This window comes from Mobula hypostoma, chromosome 8, assembly GCF_963921235.1.
Source record: "Mobula hypostoma chromosome 8, sMobHyp1.1, whole genome shotgun sequence".
NCBI classification, from domain to species: domain Eukaryota; kingdom Metazoa; phylum Chordata; class Chondrichthyes; order Myliobatiformes; family Myliobatidae; genus Mobula; species Mobula hypostoma.
In genome coordinates this window covers 129,978,265-129,999,484 of record NC_086104.1, presented here as the reverse complement: position 1 = coordinate 129,999,484, position 21,220 = coordinate 129,978,265, and the positions used below count along the sequence as shown (strand labels likewise).

At 45.1% G+C, this 21,220-nt stretch overlaps 1 protein-coding gene across 3 annotated transcripts in view; it reads right to left on the bottom strand.

The window, feature by feature from the left end:
- Nucleotides 1–19,883, bottom strand: part of gpat2 (glycerol-3-phosphate acyltransferase 2, mitochondrial) — a 55,721-nt gene extending 35,838 nt beyond the window's left edge. The window contains exons 1-9 of one of the 3 annotated variants that reach the window (XM_063055279.1): nucleotides 19,781–19,883; nucleotides 18,544–18,604; nucleotides 11,980–12,059; nucleotides 10,242–10,346; nucleotides 8,485–8,558; nucleotides 6,382–6,486; nucleotides 6,153–6,278; nucleotides 1,397–1,496; nucleotides 737–873 (exon numbers count right to left, since the gene is read on the bottom strand). In XM_063055279.1, the coding sequence (XP_062911349.1) occupies nucleotides 737–873; nucleotides 1,397–1,496; nucleotides 6,153–6,278; nucleotides 6,382–6,486; nucleotides 8,485–8,558; nucleotides 10,242–10,346; nucleotides 11,980–12,045 (713 nt within the window). In that variant the 5' untranslated portion in view covers nucleotides 12,046–12,059; nucleotides 18,544–18,604; nucleotides 19,781–19,883. The remainder of the gene's footprint in view (nucleotides 1–736; nucleotides 874–1,396; nucleotides 1,497–6,152; nucleotides 6,279–6,381; nucleotides 6,487–8,484; nucleotides 8,559–10,241; nucleotides 10,347–11,979; nucleotides 12,060–18,543; nucleotides 18,605–19,780) is intronic. The other 2 variants (XM_063055280.1, XM_063055281.1) reach the window with 2 other exon arrangements.
- Between the last annotated feature and the right edge of the window lie 1,337 nt (nucleotides 19,884–21,220).

Sequence of the window (21,220 nt, the reverse complement as noted above, 5' to 3'; positions counted from 1 at the left end):
ATTTTCTCTTGTTTATAATTCTTTGGGTGGTAGGTTACATAGGACTTGGGAAGAAGAAAGAAGTACCAAAGAAGTCTAGCATTTATGCTAGTTGCATGAACGAGCTTTGTTTAGCTTTAAAAATAACTTTTCAACCTTATCTCCTGTTTATACGGTGACCAGATTTTGATCTGATGAAGAAATGAGGTCAGGACGTAACTTTCTCCCTAGCATCAACTGTGCTGACTAGTTAATTGGATGATCTAAACCAAGCAACAACTAGCGAACTATTTCATACCAGCATAGCAGAAAAACGTTAGAATCTAGAAGGGCCCAGTAGTCCCAGCATCAACAAACAGAGGATAAGTATTACTTTTAGATCAGAGATAGACATGTGACAAATATGTCCCAGTGGATGACATTCAAACAACGAAATTCCTAGTTGTCATTTTGTCAATATAAGTAAATTCAATGAAGAATGAAGCAACAGCAGGCAGGACACAAAACAGTATCTCTATTCACACAGTAATTACACAGAGAGCTGCAGATTAGCATGATTTATACACACACACATATTATTATATATATATATATACACACACACACACACACACACACACAGAGTGGCATGCAAAAGTTTGGCCATACATGTCACAATAATACACAAGATTCTCAAGTCCGAGAGCTAAATATTTTGCTTTTCGGTACAACGTATTCCCAATCCTTACTAATAGCTTGAGGACTTAAGTAATGTCACCTGAAAAATGGAAGCTGGACGTCTTCCCCACAAGCAATGTATGGGACTCTGATACTGTGGCAGAAAAGGACAAAGGTAACCAGTAGGTAATCCAGTCGAGATTTGCGTACAGGGAAGAAGATGAATGGACCATCATACTGCCAAAAATACAAACATAGTCCACCATATTTATTACACAAATAATTCTATGCATTATTACTTGCTACATTTTAAACTCAATCTGAACACACACACTAACGTCACTGCAATAATATTTAAATAGGGCCATAGCTAACAAGAACATTTGCTTTATTATATGGACTAACATTTACAATCCTAAGACATTTCAATCAGTTCTGTTTGAAAGAACCAGTCTTATGAATCCAATGGGTTACTTTGTTCCAGAATATTTCCATTAAGTAACTGTAAATATTTAACAGTGCAAAGCTGTGTGCATCTGCAGGAGTTGGCTACAGGGTTAGGTAATCCACCGATGAATTACTTGCACACATCTACAAGGCAACCAAACTAAGCATCAGCCGGCAATGGGAACTGCGGCAAAAGCTGGACTGTCACAAGGAAATGGCGCTGTACGCACCTTTCAGAAACGGCACATCTTTTAAACCTTAAACAGAAAAACTATTCTTCTACAGTTTTCCTAACAGACAGTCAACACCTTACCTCTTCTCTTGCTTTCCGTAGCATCTCAATTTGCCCTCGATGAACTTGCAGATTTACAAAAACCCAATTAAATACTTTCAGCAACACCCAGCTGGTTATCCTGTGAAGAGCAAAGCACTCAAAATTAACATCTGTGGCAGTTTACGGCTCTAGTCTCAACTGGACTCCGGTTTATTTGGAAATTGACTATTTGGACCACTGATTGTCCTTTCAATTTACTCTGGCAGCAATTAAAACCTGTGGTAGATGGCATGCAGATTTGTACCATGCATACAAGACACAAAATGTGCTATAGTTACAAGATCAACAACACAGGGTTAACACTTTCACTGTAAGAACACCCCCAGCTTTTCACAAACAATGCCAATTCGTCACCACCTTTGATTCAACTAACTTAAATATGGCACTGGATCTGTGCTTAGCCTCACAGTCATAGGTATAAAGCGAGTGGAGCAGGGAGCGAAGCTCACGGCACTATAGTGCCCCTGTGCTGATGGAGATCGTGGAGGAGATGTTGTTGCCAAACCAAACTCACTGGGGTCTACAAGTGAGGAAACAGAGCAGTGGTCCCCAACCACTGGGCCGCAAAGCATGTGCTACCGGGCCGCGAGGAAACGACACGAGTCAGCTGCACCTTTCCTCATTCCCTGTCACGCACTGTTGAACTTGAACAGAGGGTTGCCAACTGTCCCTTATTTGCCAGGACATCCTGTATATTGGGCTAAATTGGTTTGTCCCATACGGGACCGCCCTTGTCCTGTATTTCCCCCGCTAAGGTAGAGCGTTCCTATGAAACCTTTCGTGCTGAAATGGTGTAAAGCGAAGAAGCAATTACTATTAATTTATATGGGAAAAATTTTTGTGCGTTCCCAGACCCAAAAAATAACCTACCAAATCATACCAAATAACACATAAAACCTAAAATAACTCTAACATGTAGTAAAAGCAGGAATGATATGATAAATACACAGCCTATATAAAGTAGAAATAATGTATGTACAGTGTAGCGGGAAGATTAAGCCAAAACTGATTTGTGGAAAAAAAATCAGCACGTACGCACATGCGCATGTCACGCATGCGCACACAGGTGCCCACGCAAGGCTTCATGGTCATGGTAGTCTTTCTCGGGGTAAACACAAGTGTCCTGTCAACACACACAAAAAAATGCTGGTGAACGCAGCAGGCCAGGCAACATCTATAGGAAGAGGTACGTTCGACGTTTCGGGCTGGAACCCATCGGCAGGATTTGACTGCTACTTTTGTCCCTTATTTGGGAGTGAGAAAGTTGGCAACTCTAACTGTAAAAGACATGTTGAGGTGAGTTCAACCCTACTTGAACACCACCCCCGACCCCGGTCGGCCAGTCCGCAAGAATATTGTCAATATTAAACTGGTCCGCGGTGCAAAAAAGGTTGGGGACCCCTGAAATAGAGGATTCAGTTACACAAGGAGGTACAGAGGTCAAGGACTTAGTGATTAGTTTGAAGGGGATGATAGTGTTCAATGAAGATCATCCTGATGTATGCACCTTCATTCTCCAGATGTTACAGAGTTGAGTGAAGAGCCAATGAAATGGCAACTGCTGCTGACCTACTTTGGCGGCAGGCAGATTGGAGCAAATCCAGGTCACTCCTCAGGCAGAAGTTGATATGCTTCGTGACCAATCTCAAAAAAACTTCATCACAATGGATTCAAGTGCTACTGGACAATAGTCATTGAAGCACGTTACCGCATGGTCCTTGGACACCGGTATGATTCAAGCCCTCTTGAAGCAGGCGGGTACCTCAGAATGCCAAAGCGAAAGGTTGAAGATGTCAGTGGTTGATGACGTCCAGCCAGTTGACCAACACAGACCTTCAGTACTTATCCAGATACACAGTCCGGGTCAGATGGTTTCTGTGGTTTATCTTCTTGAAGAATGCTCATATGTCAGCCTCAGAGACTGAAAACACAGGGTCATCAGGGGCTGATGAGGATTGTGGAGGTATCTCCACATTCTATCGGTCACAGGCGCTGCGCTCACCTGGGAGCAAAACCTTATTACTTACATTGCTTGGCTCGGCCTTGCGGGAGACGATGGCATTGAAGCCCTGCCGCAGGTGTCAAGCATCCTCTTGTAATTCAAGTCTGGTCCATGACTGCCACTTCACATGCCAGACGGCTTTCCAGACGTCATACCTGGGCCTTGTGCGTTGCCGGTCTTGAGAACCAGCAATCTGACCTTCAGCAGACGACGGATCGCTTGGTTCATCTCGGGCCTCTGGTTGGGGAAGGCTTTGAAAGATTTTGAGAACACACACTCACTCGTGAGCGTCCAGGACAACTGTGGCATATTTATTCAGTTCCTCTAATGAGTCTCTGAGCATGGTCGCAGTCCACTGACTTGAAATGATCCTGTAGGCACTCCTCCATCTTCCATGGCCACTGTTTGAAGTCCTTAACTCTCCTGCCTTGCTCTTTATTCTCTGCTTGTATGCAGGTGGAGGAGGACTAGGTGAGCAGTGCTCCCAAAATACTGTCTATGGAACGGTAGGCATTCTTGAAGGTGGTGAGGCAGTGGTCGACTGCGTTGGGCCCTCTGGTGCTACAGGTGATGTATGGATGGTAGCTGGGCAGACATTTCTTCAAGCTAGCCTGACTGTGGTCTCCAGCAAAGATGTGAAAGGTGTCAGGGCAGGATTAATCAGGGCTCTCAGTACATCAAGTGCTTGCTTAACATCTGCCTTGGGCAGTACGTAAACTGGAGTCAGGATCGCAGCGGCAAACTCTCTCAGTAAGAAGAATGGCCAACACTTAACCATTAGATGCTCCAGGTCGGGAGAACAGGAGCGAGACAAGAGAACTACATCTGAGCACCACGACGAAGCGGGTGCTGCTGCCTCTGCCCTTTCTGGTGGATTGAGGACCCCTCAGTGCAACAGAACACAGCAATCTCCCATTTTCTGCCAACACAGCAATCTTGCCATTGGGTCACCTACCTTGCACTCTGGTGACCCTAAATGGCAAGGAGTAGGGTAGGGAGCAGGGGTCACTATCCCCAGCGCTTCAGCCTGGCGTGAAGTCTGCACTGGGGCGCCTTCACTTCCAGCAATTCCGTCCGCTTCCAGCTGCCATATCTGAATTCCTGAGAGTCAAGTTCACCTAGCCTTTCAGGAGATCGTAAAATCGCTGGGGCATTTAGACATTTCAAAAGTGCATTCTTTTAAAGGAAATTGCAACGATAACATTTCAGAAGAAATACAGCTTATCTAGTAGTTTTATGAGCTGCCGCATATTGCCCACTGGGGCAAATTCGAGATATAAACTGGATCCAGTGTTGACATGACAATAAAAAGGCAGCAGATGCAGGTGACACTGGCACTGGAATACTGTGACCAGTGATGTAGCCCAGATACCAGTGTTGGGACCTTTCCTACTTCTTTTATAAATTGTAAAACCGTATATGAATGCAGAAGGCATGATCAGAAAGTTTGAAAATGACATGAAAAGTGTTTTTGAAAGTGAGGCTAGTCAGGAGCTACAGGGTGATATTGGCCAGATAATAACATGAGCAAAACAATGGTAAATGGAATTTAAATCACACAAGTGCGAAGTGAAGCACTTTGGGGAGAACAAATGAGAATAGGAATTAGACAACAAATGGAAGGGCCCAAGAAAGTACTGAGGGATTTTGGTGTACAAGCACGGGGATCTCTAAAGATACATACAGTGACGTAGTGTAGTGTAGACAGTGCTATGCTACTACAGTGCCAGCTACCCAGGTTCAGTTTCACCGCTGTCCGTAAGAAGTTTGTACATTCTCCCCATGGCTGCGTGGGTTTCCTCCGGGTGCGCTGGTTTCCTCCAAAATTCCAAAGTACAGGTTAGTAGGTTAATTGGTCACATGGGTTTAATTGGGTGGTGTGGGCCCATTGGGCTGGAAGGACTTGTTACCGTGCTGTCTCTCTAAATAAATAATCAAACAGCAGCAGAGGTAAATAAGCTGCAGGCAGCACATTGCACATCTGTCCTCTTGAGCTGGGGTAGAACACAGGAGCAAGGAAGTTTTAGTACAACTTTATAAAACACTAATTGGGAAAATGCTGGAGCACTGTACACAATTCTGAAGGCCCCACTATAGGGACAACATTACTGCACTGGAGATGGAGCAGAGTATATTCATCAGAACATTGCCCAGGATGGAGAGTTGTCATGATCAGAGCTTACACGGAATGGGTTTTTTTCCCTTTAAAGCAGAGAAAGCTGAGGACTCTAAAGAAGTCTATTAAATTATCTAGGACATAAAAAAGAGCATCCCCATAGCCAAAATATCCGAAACTCAAAAGCTTAGGTTACAAGATACAACATTGAGAGGAGTTAAGGAAAAGCTCTTGCTTTCAGACAGTTGGTGGAATGCAGAACACACTTCGTGAGTGGGTGGTGGAGGCAGTTACCCTCACAATATCTCAGTATCTGGACAAGCACTTGAATTACCAATGCACAGAAGGCCGTGCGCTGGTATGTGGGGTTGGTACGGAAAAGCACTGATGTACAATGGACACGGTTGTTGCAGAGTCCGCCCCTGTACAGGGTGATTCGACAACAAACCCATACCCCGTTTGCTTTGAGAGTCTCCACTTCCACTCTGGTTCACACAGGTCCAAATGCGAGCACAGCAAGGAACACATCGTCTCAGGCACGTTTCGAGCAGCAGTACTACACCGTTTCATCGAATGGTATACCTTAGACAATATATTGTCAAAAACTCCTACTGTACCTGAGTACGAGGGGTGAGATCGTAGCCTGGATCTGATGCAAGATTGTGATCACATTCTTCACATTACAAGGTGATTTCTGATCAGATACAGCCGTGTCAGATACGTTCTTCGCAGCCTCCTGCATTCTGGACAAAAAGTATCAATTGCTTTACTGTATTTATCAGATTCAAGATGCAGACATGACACACCAGATCATTGAACAATATTCTGTGTACCACCAGCTCTCACCTGGCGCTGTTAATTCTGTGCTCCAGAAGAGGTGCATCTGGATAAACTGTACACTTAGCAACAAACAGGATGTGGCAGAGATGATGAGCTAGCCAGCCTCGGTACCTGCAGAAACACTACTTTATAGCATCACTCAATGACTGAAAAACAAAAGAGCTGATTGTGGATGACAGGAGGAACGGAGACAGATTTGCCCCATCAACATCAATGGGACTGCGGTTGAGAGGGTGAATAGTTTCAAGTCCCTCAGTACACACATCACTGAAGATCCATACACACTGGGAATGTGACAAAAAAATAAAGCACAACAGCATCCCTTCCACCTCAGGCGACTGAAGAAGTTCGGCACGAGCCCCCAAATCCTCAAGACCTTCTACAGGGGCACCACTGACAGCGTCCTGACTGGGTACGGGAACTGCACCAACCTTGACAGTGGTACAGACAGCCCTGCACACCTGTGGATGGGAACTTCCCTCCACGGGGGGCGTTAACAGCGACATCTGCGTAAAGAGTGCCCGGAAGATCACCGGGGACACCAGTCACCCCAGCCATAAACTGCTTCAGCTGCTTCTGTCTGGCTAACACTACCACAGCACTAAAGCCAGGACCAACAGGCTACGGGACGGCTTCGTTCTACAAGCCACTAGACTTTTAAATTCACAAAGCTGGACATTGCAAGAGTCATAACGCAAAGATTTTTACTCCCTCACTTTGTGGGACGGATGTAAGGTTTAAGTAAATTCAATTCAATTCCCAGTGGAATGACGGGCAGCTGAGACAGCAGCAGAGATGGGGGTTCAATCCCGACCTCAGGCGGCTGTCTGTCTGTTTGCGTGGGCTTTCTCCGTTGCTCCTGTTTCTTCCGACATGCCAGCGGCCCATGAGTTAGTAGGTTAACCGGCCACAATAAATTAACCCCCTCCCCCCCAAGTGTAAAGGTGAATATAGGTGGGAACCTGGAGGGAAGAGTTGGGGAGGATGAGGGGAAAATAAAAAACAAATTGGGATTAATGTAGGATTAGTGTAAGATGGGCAGGTTCCGAGGGTGGAGGAGGAGAGCTAAAGAGAATATGGATGAAATTTTTTTAAAAATTGGGATTAACATAGGATTAGAGTAACATGGGCAGAATCGGGGGGTGGGGGGGGGGAGAAGAGAGCTAAAGAGAACATGGAGGATCTTTTAAGAAATTGGATTAATACAACATGGGCAGTTGTTGGTTGGCTGGGACCTGACAGCCGAGGAGACTGCTTCCCTGCTGTCTCACTATAATTCCTATCAATCTTCAGCTTGGGAAGGAAGAGCCTGGTTAAAACACACAGAGAATCATGCAATGATATAAAACGTAACTATCAATATTGGCATGGTCAGCATTAGGATACAAGTATCTTGAGCTGAAGACCCCAATTCATTCTGCTTGATTCATCATTGCAAGATAGCAAAGTTGCGTCGTCCATTCTACGCAATCCTTCATTTTACAGAGAACGGTATTATCTGCTCACTACTCTTTCCCATCGTGCACCAAGTTAAGAAATCTGTAGCACGTTGACAAAATGCCACATGCGTCCAACTCACAGTGGTGAATAAGCACCAGTAAACTGTCAAAAACAAGCTTTAATTACCAGCATTGGCTTCACTGCTCAGTTACTCAGCAGTTCATATAATCTATTATTGAAATGAAATTATACCAACCTACCAAAAGAACTCCCCGAAGGCAGACTTGCATTATATTTTTGGACATCAGCAGCAACACTTATCCACCATCCTAGAGCTTAGCACTATGGAGAGGACACCTCGTATTAGTGCAGACTACTTGTGCAATGAAGATGGCCAGAGATCATGCGATACAATGCCAGCGTTATACAAATACGAGAACTACACGTGTCAAGTAACCATGATTTTCACAGTCTAATCCTGGAACTGACTCTGGGTAAAATTCATGAGGCACACACTGCAAGCCACACAGAAATCAGCAGAAGCTCGGTGAGGTGGCACGTTCAAAACTAAATTTCTCACCCATTTTCCTTTTGTTCCATACGTCACTGGTTATATTGCTGCTAAAGACAAAAACAGCAAATTGTCTGTAACATCATTTATCAACATACCGTGTTTCTTTCTCGGTGACAAGGATAGCATTTCGAAATCCCAACAAGGCCAAGTAATTATGGAACAGCATGCCCTGAAATGATAAGGGAACTTTAGTATAGGATATGAAGAAAAAGAAGCTGCAAGAGCTATAGTTTTTTCCCCTCCAAAAATACTTTATTCAGGAATATTACAAAATAAAGTTATTTACATAGAAAAAAAATTCGTTGACTCTGAGTCCTTATTCAATAAATAAAGTTATTTACAATAAAATTATGTGTTGACTCTCAGCCCATATTCAAATGAAAGATGTTTACAATAAATCGTTTGTTCATTGACTCTCAAACCTTAGTCAAGAATTAAGATTTATTTCAAATAAAAAATTATTAACAATAAAACAATAAAAAACCAGGCGTTGACTCTAATTCCTTTACCAAAGTTCTTTAACGGCCTACACAATTCCAGCCACTCCTGGGGCACCATGTTGATTCATCTATCCACACTGCTGATGAGGGGTTATTCTCCTACCCACCCGACCCCTCCCACTCCCACGGGTGACAAACCTTAAACTGTGGTCCTTCCCCACCGGGCCTTCGCGGTGGCCGCACCAAGCTTGAGTGCGTCCCCCAGCACATACTCCTGCAGGTGAGAATATGCCAGCAGGCAGCATTCAGTCACGGGCATCTCCATGTGCTGGTAGACCACCAAGTTTCGGGGCGACCAAAGCGCATCTTTCACCGAATTGATGATCTGCCAGCAACACCGGATGTTTGTCTCCATGTGCGTCCCTGGGAACAGCCCGTAGATCACGGAGTCCTTGGTAACGCAGCTGCTGGGTATGAATCTTGACACCGTCCCTTCCATCCTCCTCCACACCTTCTCTGCGAACTCGCAGTATGCAAAGAGGTGAGTCACCAACTCCTCCTCACTGCAGCCCTCCCGTGGGCGGTGGGGTGTGGAGATGACGTTCCGGGCGTACGGGAGGGATCTGACTGGGAGGGCCCCTCTCACCGCCAGCCAGGCGAGGTCTTTGTGCCTGTTGGTGAGGTCTGGCAATGAGGCAATTTGCCAGATGAACTGGACGGTCTGCTCAGGGAACCACCCCACTGTGTCCATCACGTCCTTCTCCTGCAGTGTCTGTGCAGGGCATTCTGTGCCAACCGCTGTCTAATGGCCCTGTGGTCGTGTGGACAGTCAGAGGCTTTTTCCCCAGGGCTGAAATCGCTAGCACGAGAAGGCATATTTTTAAGGTGCTTGGAAGTAGGTACAGAGGAGATGTCAGGGGTAAGTTTTTTTTTAAAAACGCAGAGAGTGGTGAGTGCGTGGAATGGGCTGCTGGCGACAGTGGTGGAGGTGGAAACAGTAGGGTCTTTTAAGAGATGCCTGGATGTATACATGGAGCTTAGAGAAAAAAGAGGGCTATGGGTAAGCCTAGGTAGTTCTAAGGGTAAGGACATGTTCCACACAGCTTTGTGGGCCGAAGGGCCTGTACTGTGCTGTAGGTTTTCTACATTTCTAATAGTGCAACTTTTATTAAGGTCATTTCATTATCTTTGATATTGGTCAGAATTAGTTGTTCTAGCCGATACCATGATTCCCAGCTCACTATCTGCTCTCGCCCTGCTAATCATAATCCTAATTCACCAACCACCCCCCAACACTAAGCACGCCCATCTTAAATATCTCTGCACCACACAATCTACCGAAGACCAAGGAGTTCAAAATGCTATCCCTAGAATGAACTGCAGTACCCTGTGAGCATACACATTTCTATTACCCAGCTTTGGGGTGCACAGACATAGCAGCAGCGGCCTACGAATGGGCGAGTATTCCCCAAGAGGAGACTGATGCCTTCAGAGGACAGCACGCCTCTGTAATTCACCTGAGGAAAAGAAAAGAGATTTAGTCTTTAAAGATTAACAGTTTGTTTGCAGTATTACAAGATTAGAAAATGTCCTTTGTTAAGAGGATGTGTTGCGTTTCTCTTGTGTGCCTTTGAGGAGTCCCTTCAAAAACAATGCAAAGAATCATATTAAAGGACATTTCTGAACAGATTCAGCCAAATTATTTCAGCTCCTTGAAAAAGCCTCAGTGACGGCTGCTACTGAACTACAATACTTGTGCCATGTAAAAAAAAAACTGATGAAATACCATCTCCCAAATTGGCATGATCAATATTTACATAGAAAGAATACCTCAAATCAAATGCGTTATCCCTTGATCCAAATTCAAAATGGAATAGTACTTGTAACTTCATCTCCCAACATATGTCATGTTGGTCAGTAAGAAGGAAAGCATTTTGAAATCCTAGTGAGGTTAGCAGTTAAATGGAAAGAAATGCAAAACAGCTCTGTGTAACTTGTCATCAGTATTTAACTGTCAAACCTTTATACACTATTCTGCATGTTTTTTGAAGCTAATATTTCCTTCAAGGCAATTATCTAAGTGCAATTACAAAAAAAGCACAGCAGCGCCTCTACTTATTTAGGAGTTTGCAAAGATTTGGCATCTAAAACTTTGGCAAAATTCTAGGGAGGTGCAGTGGAGAGCATATTGACTGGCTGCATCACAGCCTGGTACGGAAACACCAATGCCCTTGAACGGAAAGTCCTACAAAAAGTAGTGAATCTGGCCCAGTTCATCATGGGCAAAGCCTTACCCGCCACTGAACACATCAACACGGAGTGTGTTGTCACAGGAGAGCAGCATCCATCATCGGAGACCCCCACCACCCAGGTCATGCTCTCTTCTCGTTGCTGGCACCAGAAGCCTCAGGACTCTCACCACCAGATTCAGGAAGAGTTTTTGGTTCAGGCTCTTGAACCAAAGGGGATAACTTCACTCGTCCCACCACTGAAACATTCCCACAACCAATGGACTCACTTTCAAAGACTCTTCATCTCATGTTCTCAATATTTATTTATTATTTATTTCCTTTAGTATTTGTACTGTTTTTTGTCTGTTGCACGCTGGTTGGTGCAGTCACTCATTTATTCTGTTATGATTATTATTCTATTATGGATTTATTGAGTATGACAACAAAAAGTGAACCTTGGGGTTGCGTATCGTGACACGTATGTACTTTGATGACAAATTTACTTGAAACTTTGGAAATAAATCTCAAGGTGGTACCTGGTAACATGTACAAACTTTGATAATAATTTCACTTTGACTTTCTATAACTGAAGCACCACTTCCCCTCCTTCATCTTCTAATTGCCTTGTGATAAATGCTAATGGTCTTTATGACTTTTATATGTAGAGTATCTCACTGTTATCTTACAGTACTTTACATACATACACTCATTATCACTGTCTCCACAGCAGCTAGTCTCTATCCATTAGGAAAAGATCAAACTTTCTTCCCCGAACTCAATTCCAACATTCACAGATTGCCCCACTTTAGCCCTTTTTGTAATTCCTGCTCCCATGGAATATTTGATGACATAACATATAATGCTGGAAAATAGCAACATTTTCTTTAGCACATTAGAACAAAGAAAAAGAGCAACTTACTTTCTCAAAGAATTCAGTGGATTTCATTGGAACAGTTCCATCACCCTTATTGTGCTTCAAAGCCATGGTATCAGCCTAAACTTCAGGAAAATTTACTTAAGATAGTCAATTATGGTTATAAATCTGTATTATATAAATAAGCAACTCAAAACCTACTGCTATTTCTCATGTTCTTGGTGGGAATGAAAGCTGTGAGAAAAATACAGAATCTGGTAAGCGGATGCAGAAAACCTTGAGGAAATGGACAAGAAAACTATGAAGTTATTTCATTTGCAGCAGAATAGGTAAAGATGGTATTTTAAATGGTAATAAACCAATAAGTGTTGATAACAATAAGCAAAAAGACTCTAAACCTTTTGTAGGACTTCAGTAATACCTCTAACTCCATTACAGGTGCTACAAAGATGTTCAAGATACTCAACTCCATTTCACCGATTAAAGCAACGAGGGAGACCAAAACATTGCAGCAAATGCACAAGGTGAGCGCAGGCTGCCTGCCTTTTGATTGCTGATGGGATCGCTCTGCTACGCTACCAGAGGGGGCAGACTATGTGGCCTGCCTCTGTGCCCAAAGAATGTTACCGAGCTTTTCTGCACTTTAGATATGGATATGGACTTGCAGTAAGGACTTGTTGTTCAGTCTTTTAGTTTACCATATTCTCTGTTCTTTGCCCAATCTTTTGCTTTTTTTTTGGGCAGGCAAGGGGGATTTGGGGACTGTGTTGCTGCCCTTTTTTTTTCTTGGTTTCTTGGCTATCTGGAGAAGAAGAATATCAGAGTTGTATACTTTGATAATAAATGAACCTTTGAACCTCTGAGTGACTTCAACCAAACTGAACATTGTAAAGCAGGTGAATGCAGTGGTATCATTGCTAGACGACAAAATTAATGACTGTTTCTACAGCTTTATGGATTATTGGGAAGCTGACTGTGCAGAACTTGACCCTCAAAGCAGGAAAACTTAAAACAACCATTCACAGTCTCATCATGACTCAATAATAGCACCAACTCGATTATTCTACTTGAAAAGTGTTTACAGGTGAGCCAAGCAGGAAGTAGAGCTGGGCTGATTGGAAAAGTGTGAAGTGATTCATTTCGGAAATATTCAAACTTGAAGGCAAGACACAGGTTAATGGCAGTGTGAAGGAACAAAGAGGTCTTGGGGGTCCACGCCCACATCCACACCCCTCACAGTTGTCGCTCAGGTTGATAGTGTTGTTAAAAAGGCATATGGTGTGTTGGCCTTCATTAGTCAGGGATGGAGTTCAAAAACCATGAGCTCTAGAAAATCCTGGTTAGACCACACTTGGAATATTGCTCTCAGGATGAAGTTTTCCATTCCAAAACTAATGAGATGTCTTCCTTCTTCAAAGTAAGGGGCGCTCCTTCCTCCACCATCAACCCTACCCTCATCTATGCATCTCTTCCATTTCACACACGTCTGCCACCATTCCATCCATCCAACCCACCAGGGACGAGGTTCCTCTTGTCCTCATCTACTACCCCGTCAGCCTCTCTGTCCAGTTCATAATTCTTCGCAACTTCCACCATCTCCTACAGGATCCCATCACCAACCTTTCCAACCCCCCCACAACTTTCCATTTTCAATAGGAATCGCTCCCTACACAACTCCCTTGCCCATTCGTTCCCCCCCCCCACCACATTGATCTCCCTCCTGGCAATTATCCTTGCGAGCAGAATAAGTGCCACACCCACCCCTACACCACCTCCCTCGCTACCATTCAGGACCCCAAACAGTCCTTCCAGGTGAGATCTGTTGCAGTCATCTACTGTATCCGGTGCACCCAGTGTGGCCTCCTGTCTATCAGTGAGACCTGAAGTAAATTGGAAGATCGTTTTGCTGAACGCATATGCCCCATCCACCAGAAAAAGCGGAATCTCCCAGTGGCCACTTCCCATTTCAGCATGTCAGTCTATGGCCTCCTCTATCGCGATGAAGCCATACTCAAGGTGGACGAACAACATCTTATATTCCACCTGGGTAGCCTCCAAAATGATGGCATGAACATCAATTTCTCAAACTTCAGGTAACTGCCCCCACCCCCCGTCCCCTTTCCTTCACCATTCCCCATTCCTATTTCCCTCTCTCACCTTATCTCCTTCCCCGCCCATCACCTCCCTCTGGTGCTCCTCCCTTCCCTTTCTTCCATGGCCTTCTGTCCCCTCCCATCAGATCCCCCCTTCTCCAGCCCTATACCTCTTTCACCAGTCGACTTCCCAGCTCTTTACTTCACCCCTCCCCTTCTCCCGGTTTCACCTATCACCCTTATACCTTTCCCTCTCCTCCTCCCACCTTCTCACTCTGACTTCTAATCTCTTTTTCAGCCCGAAGGGTCTCAGCCTGAAACGTCGACTGTTTACTTTTTTCCATAGATGCTGCCTAGCCTGCTGAGTTCCTCCAGCGTTTTGTGTGTATTACTTTGACTTCCAGCACCAGCAGATTTTCTCTCGTTTGGAATATTGCGTTCAGTCCTGGTCTCCTTATTGTAGGAAGAATGTGGAAGCTTTAGAGATAGCCCAGAGGAGATTTAAAAGGTTGCAACCAGGACTAGAGGGCATGCCTTATGAAAACAGGTTGAGCAAGCCGGGGTTTTTCTCTCTGGGGCGATATGAAAAGTGGAGGGCTACATAGGAGGAAAGGCATGGATCTTCGAATAGGATACAAGGTCAGCACAACCTCATTGGGCTGAACAGCCTACAGTGTGTTATGTTTTATGCTCTGTATTCAAACTTTATCCAGCCTTGGTACCTTACTGGATTCAGATTTGTCTTTCACAATTCATCAGCACAGGTGCATCTCAAGGCTGCAGGCTTAACCCCTGCTCTGCTGCCTACACACACAGCATGCGGCTAAGAACATCTCCAATGCCATACGCAAATTCACCAGTGGCACCACTGTTGTAAGACAAATTGCGTTTGGTGGCGAGTCGGCATAAAGGAGGGAGACAGCACACCTGGTTGAGTGGAGTGCGGCAACACCACAACTCTCTCAAGGCCAGTAAAACTAAAGAAATGATTGTTGACTCCAGGAAGGAGCAGGAGGCCAAACATGCACCGGTCTACTTGATGGGAAAATCAGCAGTAGAGAGGGTCTGCAGCTTTAATTTCCTGGATGTTAACGTATCAGATGGCCTTTCATGAGCCAAGCACATAACGAGAACACCACACACAAAACGCTGGAGGAATTCAGCAGGTCAGGCAGATCTATGGAAATGAGTAGATTGTCCGAGACCCTTCTTCAAGACTGAGAAGAAAGGTGGGGGGGGGGGGGTTAGATGCCAGAATAAAAAAAAGGAGTGGGGAGGGAAGGAGGCTAACTGGAAGGTGATCGGTGAAACCAGGTGCATGGGAAAAGTCAAAGACTGAAGAAGGAGGAATCTGATAGGAGAGGAGAGTGGACCATTGGAGAAAGGGGAGCAGGAGGGGATGCAAGGGGAAGCAATAGGCAGGTGAGAAGAGGTCAGAGTGGGGAATGGGGGGGGGGGGGTTTAAATTTGTTTACCGGAAGGAGGAATCAATATTCATGCCATCAGGTTGAAGGCTATGCAGACGGAACATAAGGCGACCTCACCTTGACACAAGAGGCAGCCACGGACTGATCCGTCGGAACAGGAATGGGAATTGGAATTAAAGTCCTCGGCCACCAGGAAGTCTCACTTGTGCCGGATGGTACTCGATGAAGCAGTCACCCAGTTTACGGTGGGTCTCGTCAATATAGAGGAGGCATAAAGAAGGCACCTTTACCTCCTTAGTAGGTTCATCATGTTACAGAACACTCTGACAAGCTCCTACAAATGATCTACGTATCCTGATCAATAGCATTACGGTGTTTTAAAGCAATTCAAATGTGCAGGAACACAAGAAGCTGAGCCATGGACTCAGACCAATACATCTCAAGCACACCCCTCCCAGTCATTGCTAGTATCTACTTGAGGCACTACCTCAAGAAAAAGAAACATCTACCAAAGACACCCACCATCACCATCTGGTCCACGCAAGAGACGCAGAACCCTATACCATCCGGTTTTGGAACAGGTACTCCTCTTCAACCATTCGGCTCCAGGAGGAGCCTACACAACCCTAACAATTACCTCATAACAACACCTCCAGCTCTTTGCACTACAATGGACTTGTTAAAAATTATAATTGTGTTTTCTTGCAAAAATTGTGCAGAATTCATGTTTGTTCCCTTTTTCTTGTGAAAGTTGAGTCTGTCACCATGCGTCTGTGATGCTACTTCAAGTTAGTTTTTCACTGCACCCACATCTGGATATGTACTCTTGCCAATGACAATAAACTTGGTTTTGACTTCATATCCTGCCATCTATTTCCATAGACTAAGGACATCCCATAGTCCACTCACAGGATGGACCAAACTGCGTACAGGCAGACATTAAAGAGCAAAGCTCCAGAGATTTGGACAACAGAGGGGTAGTCGCAGAAAGCAGAGAAGCTCTGGGATTGCCTCAGATCAGGGGACTGGGCCGTGTTCGAGCCCTCATCCGTAGATCTGAATGATTACACCATGGTTGTCACAGACTTTATTACAGCAGTTGTAGATGAGTGCGTCGCCACAAAATCATTCAGAGTCTTCCTCAATCAGAAGCCCTGGATGAACCATGAGATCCGAAACTTGCTGAGGGCCAGATCAGAGACATTTAAGTCTGGAGACCAAGAAAGTTACAAGCGGTCCAGGTACGATCTCCAGAAAAGTCACAAGCAAAGTGGTAATCCCTGACTAAACTTGAATCAATGAAGGATACTCGACAGTTGGGGCAGGGCATGAATAATATCACCTCGTATAAAGTAAGTCAAGCAGCATAGGGCTTTGCTTCCAGATGAGCTCGTGACCATCAAAACATGGAGGAACCATCATGAACTCCCACACCTCCCAATGATCATGTGATTTCGGTCTCTGAAGCTGACGTGTGAGGGTGAACCCACGAAAAGCATCTGGCCCAGATGGGATCCCGGCCAAGTACTAAAGACCCGTGCTAACCAGCTGGCTGGAGTGTTCAGTGAGATTTTTAACATCGCACTTCTGCAGTCTGATGTACCCATCTGCTTCGAGCAGGCTTCAATTATACCGGTGTCAAGGAAGAATGTGGTAACCTGCTTCAATGACTATTATCCAGGAGTACTTACATCCACCGTGATGAAACATATCATCTCCTGCCTGAGAAGCCACTTGGATCCACTCTAATTTGTCTACCAGAGTAACAGGTTCACGGCACATGCCATTTCACTGGCTCTTCACTCAACCCTAAAACATCTGGACAGCAAAGATGCATACATCAGGATGCTCTTTATCAGCTACATTTCAGCATTCAATACCATCAGCCACTCAAAACTAATTAATAGGCTTCAAGACCTTGGCCTCAATATCTCCTTGTGCAATTGGACCCTGGATTTCCTCACTTGCAAGACCCCAGTCAGTTCAGATTGGCAACAACATCTCCTCCATAATCTCCATCAGCACTGGTGCACCAGAAGGCTGTGTGCATAGTCCCCTGTTTTACTCACTTTACACTTATGACCATGTGGCTAAGCACAGCTCCAACGTCATACTCAAGTTTGCTGATCACACCAGCGTTGTATGGTGAATCAAGGGTGGTGGTGTATCAGCATATAGGAGGGAGACTGAAATTCTGGCTGAGTGGTGCTATAACAACCGCTTACTCAATGTCAACAAGACTAGGGAGCTGACTATAGACTTCAGGAAGAGGAAACCAGAGGTCGAAGGTGGAGAGGGTCAGCAACTTTAAATTCCTGGGTGTTATTATTTTGGAGGTCCTGTCCTGGGGCGAGCACACAAGTGCAATTAGGAAGAAAGCAAGGCAATGCCTCTACTTCCTTAGGAGTTGGTGAAGAATCAGCATTTAAAACTTTGACAAACCTCTATGGATGTGTAGTGGAGAGTATATTGACCAGCTGTATCACAGCCTGGTATGGAAACAGCCCTGAATGGAAAATCCTACAAAAAAAGCAGTGGATACAGCCCAGTCCTTCATGACTAAAGCCCTCCCCACCATTGTGCGCATCTACAGAAACACTGTCACAGGAAAGCAGCATCCATCTTCAGGGACCCCCACCACCCATGCATTCTTCTCGCCGCTACCATCAGGAAGGTGATACAGGAGCCTCAGGACTCACACCACCAGGTTCAGGGACAGGCTCTTGAACCAAAGGGGATAACTCATTTGCCCCATCATTGAAATGCTCCCACAGTCTATGGACTCACTTTCAAGGACGTTTCATCTCGTGTTCTTGACATTTTTTGCTTATTTATTTAATATTACCATTAGTTCTTTCTTTTAGTATTTGTACAGTTTGATGTCTTTTAGACACTGGTTAAATGCCCAAGTTGGTGTGGTCTTTCATATGGTTGTCATTCTATTATGAATTTATTGAGTATGCCTGCAAGAAAATTAAATCTCATGGTGACATATATGTGCTTTGATAATAAATTTACTTTGAACTTTGATCCCTGCAGCTAAAACTCAACTATGCTTTTGTTACTTTAAGATTTAATATTTTACTTACTGACTTCTTTCAATCCAGCTTCTATAAACTTGAAGACATCCAAAATTCAGCTGCCAGTGTCCTAAAATACACAAATTCATTCATCCAGCACCACATACTTCCTGGTCAACATTGATTCCTAGATAAGCAATGTAATAATTTATAAAATGTGGTGCTTCTTTTCCAAACCCACCAACCTCCATGCAATTCCCTCCAGTCTTCTTCAGAGATCTAACCTTCAAAAAGATGCATTCCTCCTGTCCCTAAATTTAACTGTTCCACAATTAAGCAGTGTGTTACAGCATGAACCCCAATCTTTGCAATGCAAAGAACTCCATGCAGTCACAGGGAAAAAAAAAACGAAATCCACAGAGTCAGGATTGAACCTCAGTCTCTGGCACTGTGAGGCAGTGGCTTCACTAACTGTACAACTGTCTTGCCTTCAGAACGTCATCCCCACTGTTTTTAGATACCAAAGTCCTAAAGTGCAGAATTCACATCCTAACTTTTTAGTTTATGGATTTTAGTCACTCATTAAAACATCTCATTTTACCAAGCTTATGGAGTTCATCGTAAATTGTTTTATTAGAGTCCTCCTGCAAAACATTTAGGAAGATTTTGCGTAGTAAAATTGCTTTTCAATCGAATTATTTTGTTCAAAAAAGCACCACTCGTAAGTAATATCCTCGCAGGATAGTACTGCATCCGCCAGAAGTTAAATATCTCACTTCCACAAAAAATGATGAATATCTCACCAGGGTTCTTCATTTACAATGCCTCTCGGGCAAACAAGCTATTCGACTTCCATATTGTGGTTTAAATTAAGTAATATTTAAAATATGACTCTCAACTAAATGCTTAGTTTTTAATATTTTTTTTAAAAGTGTTTTGAATGTACAATCTCCAGTCCACCCACCCACCTATTATACACCTTCACTGCATCTTATCCCAGATCAGGTCAGTACCAGATTCTGACTGCACCCCCACCTCATAGCAAACATTGACAGCCCCCAACCCTTTCACATCCCAGGCATGTCGAATGGCAGCTTCTCATTTCACCCCATGTCCAACCCTTTACCATTCAGAGTGAAGCCCCAAATCCGTTCTCTGCTCCAGCCCGGAGCAGGAGCAGGACCACGCTCCCTACTCCAGCCCATCCCCCTCGACCTATCTCGGCCCGACGTGTGCCGCCGACCCACAGGCCAGGCCAGGCCTCACTTTCACCCGCTGCTCGCCCAGGGACGGTGGCTCATCTCACCTCCACCAGGCTAATTCATAACAGAGCGCAAACAGCACAATTTCCGACTCTCAGCGCAAGTCCCCGGAGCGGCCAACTCGGAGCTCTGCACCTTGCCGGGCTGCCCTCTCATTGGACAGGCTGCCTGCGATCCCCAACTTCTGATTGGCCAGTCTTCCAGTTCCGCCTTCTGATTGGTCAGTGCGCCGGCCCCACCCTGCCCCTCCGGTTTCGGGACGGGGAGGTTGATGGATTCGTGACTAGTTTTACCGATGCCCATTCCAGTGCCTCGCCATCCTTTTCACAAACCTTGCCTCCGATAGGTGGGGGGGGGGGTTAATTAAGATTCACAAAATCATGACCTGTCAGCCATCAAAAACTTTGACAAACTTTTGCAGATGCGCGCTGGCGAGTATACCGACTGGTTGCATCACGGCCTGGTATGGAAACACCAATGCCCTTGAACTAAACAAAACTACAAAAAGTAGTGGATACAGCCCAGTCCATCACAGGTAAAGCCCTCTCCACCATTGCGCACATTTATATGGAGCGTTGTCGCAGCTTCCATCGTCAATGACCCCCCACCATTTAGGCCGTGCTGCCATCAGGAGGAAGGTACGGGAGCCTCACGTCCCACATGGGGGGGGGAGGGGTTCAGGAACAGTTATTACCCCTCAACCATTAGGGGACCATCTTGAACCAGAGGGGATAACTTCACTCACTCCAACACTGAACTGATCCCACAACCTTCTAAGGACTCGATATTTATCGCTTATTTCATTTATTATTGCAGCTCACAAAATGCTGGAGGGAATAAACAGTTTACGTTTCAGACTGCGACCCTTCTTCACGACTGGAAAGGAAGGGATAGCTGGAAGATGATGGGTGAAGCCAGGTGGGGAGGGGAGGAGAATCTGATAGAAGAGGAGAGTGGATCATAGGAGAAAAGGAAAGAAGGGATTCACAAGGGGGTGATAGGCAGGTGAGAAGAGGTGAGTGGCCAGTGTGGGGAACAGAAGAAGGGGGAGGGGTGGGGAGGGACATTTTTTACTGGAAGCCTCAGGTTGGAGGCTACCCAAGCAGAATATAAGGTGTTGCTCTTCCACCCTTAGCATGGCCTCATCTTAGCATGAGAAAAGGCTATGGTCCGACATGTCAGATGGGAATGGAAATTAAAGTACCTGGCAGGGGTGCTCTATGAAGTGGTCCCCCAAATTATGACAGGTCTCACCAATGACTGCAGACCAGTGGCATTGACGTCCCACATCATGAAGACCCTGGAGAAACTTGTCCTGGAGCTGCTCCGGCCTATGGTCAGGCCACACTTAGATCCCCTCCAGTTCGCCTACCAGCCCCGACCAGGAGTTGAGGATGCCATCGTCTTCCTGCTGAACCGTGTCTATGCCCAAGTGGACAAGCCAGCGAGCACTGTGAGGGTCATGTTTTTTGACTTCTCCAGTG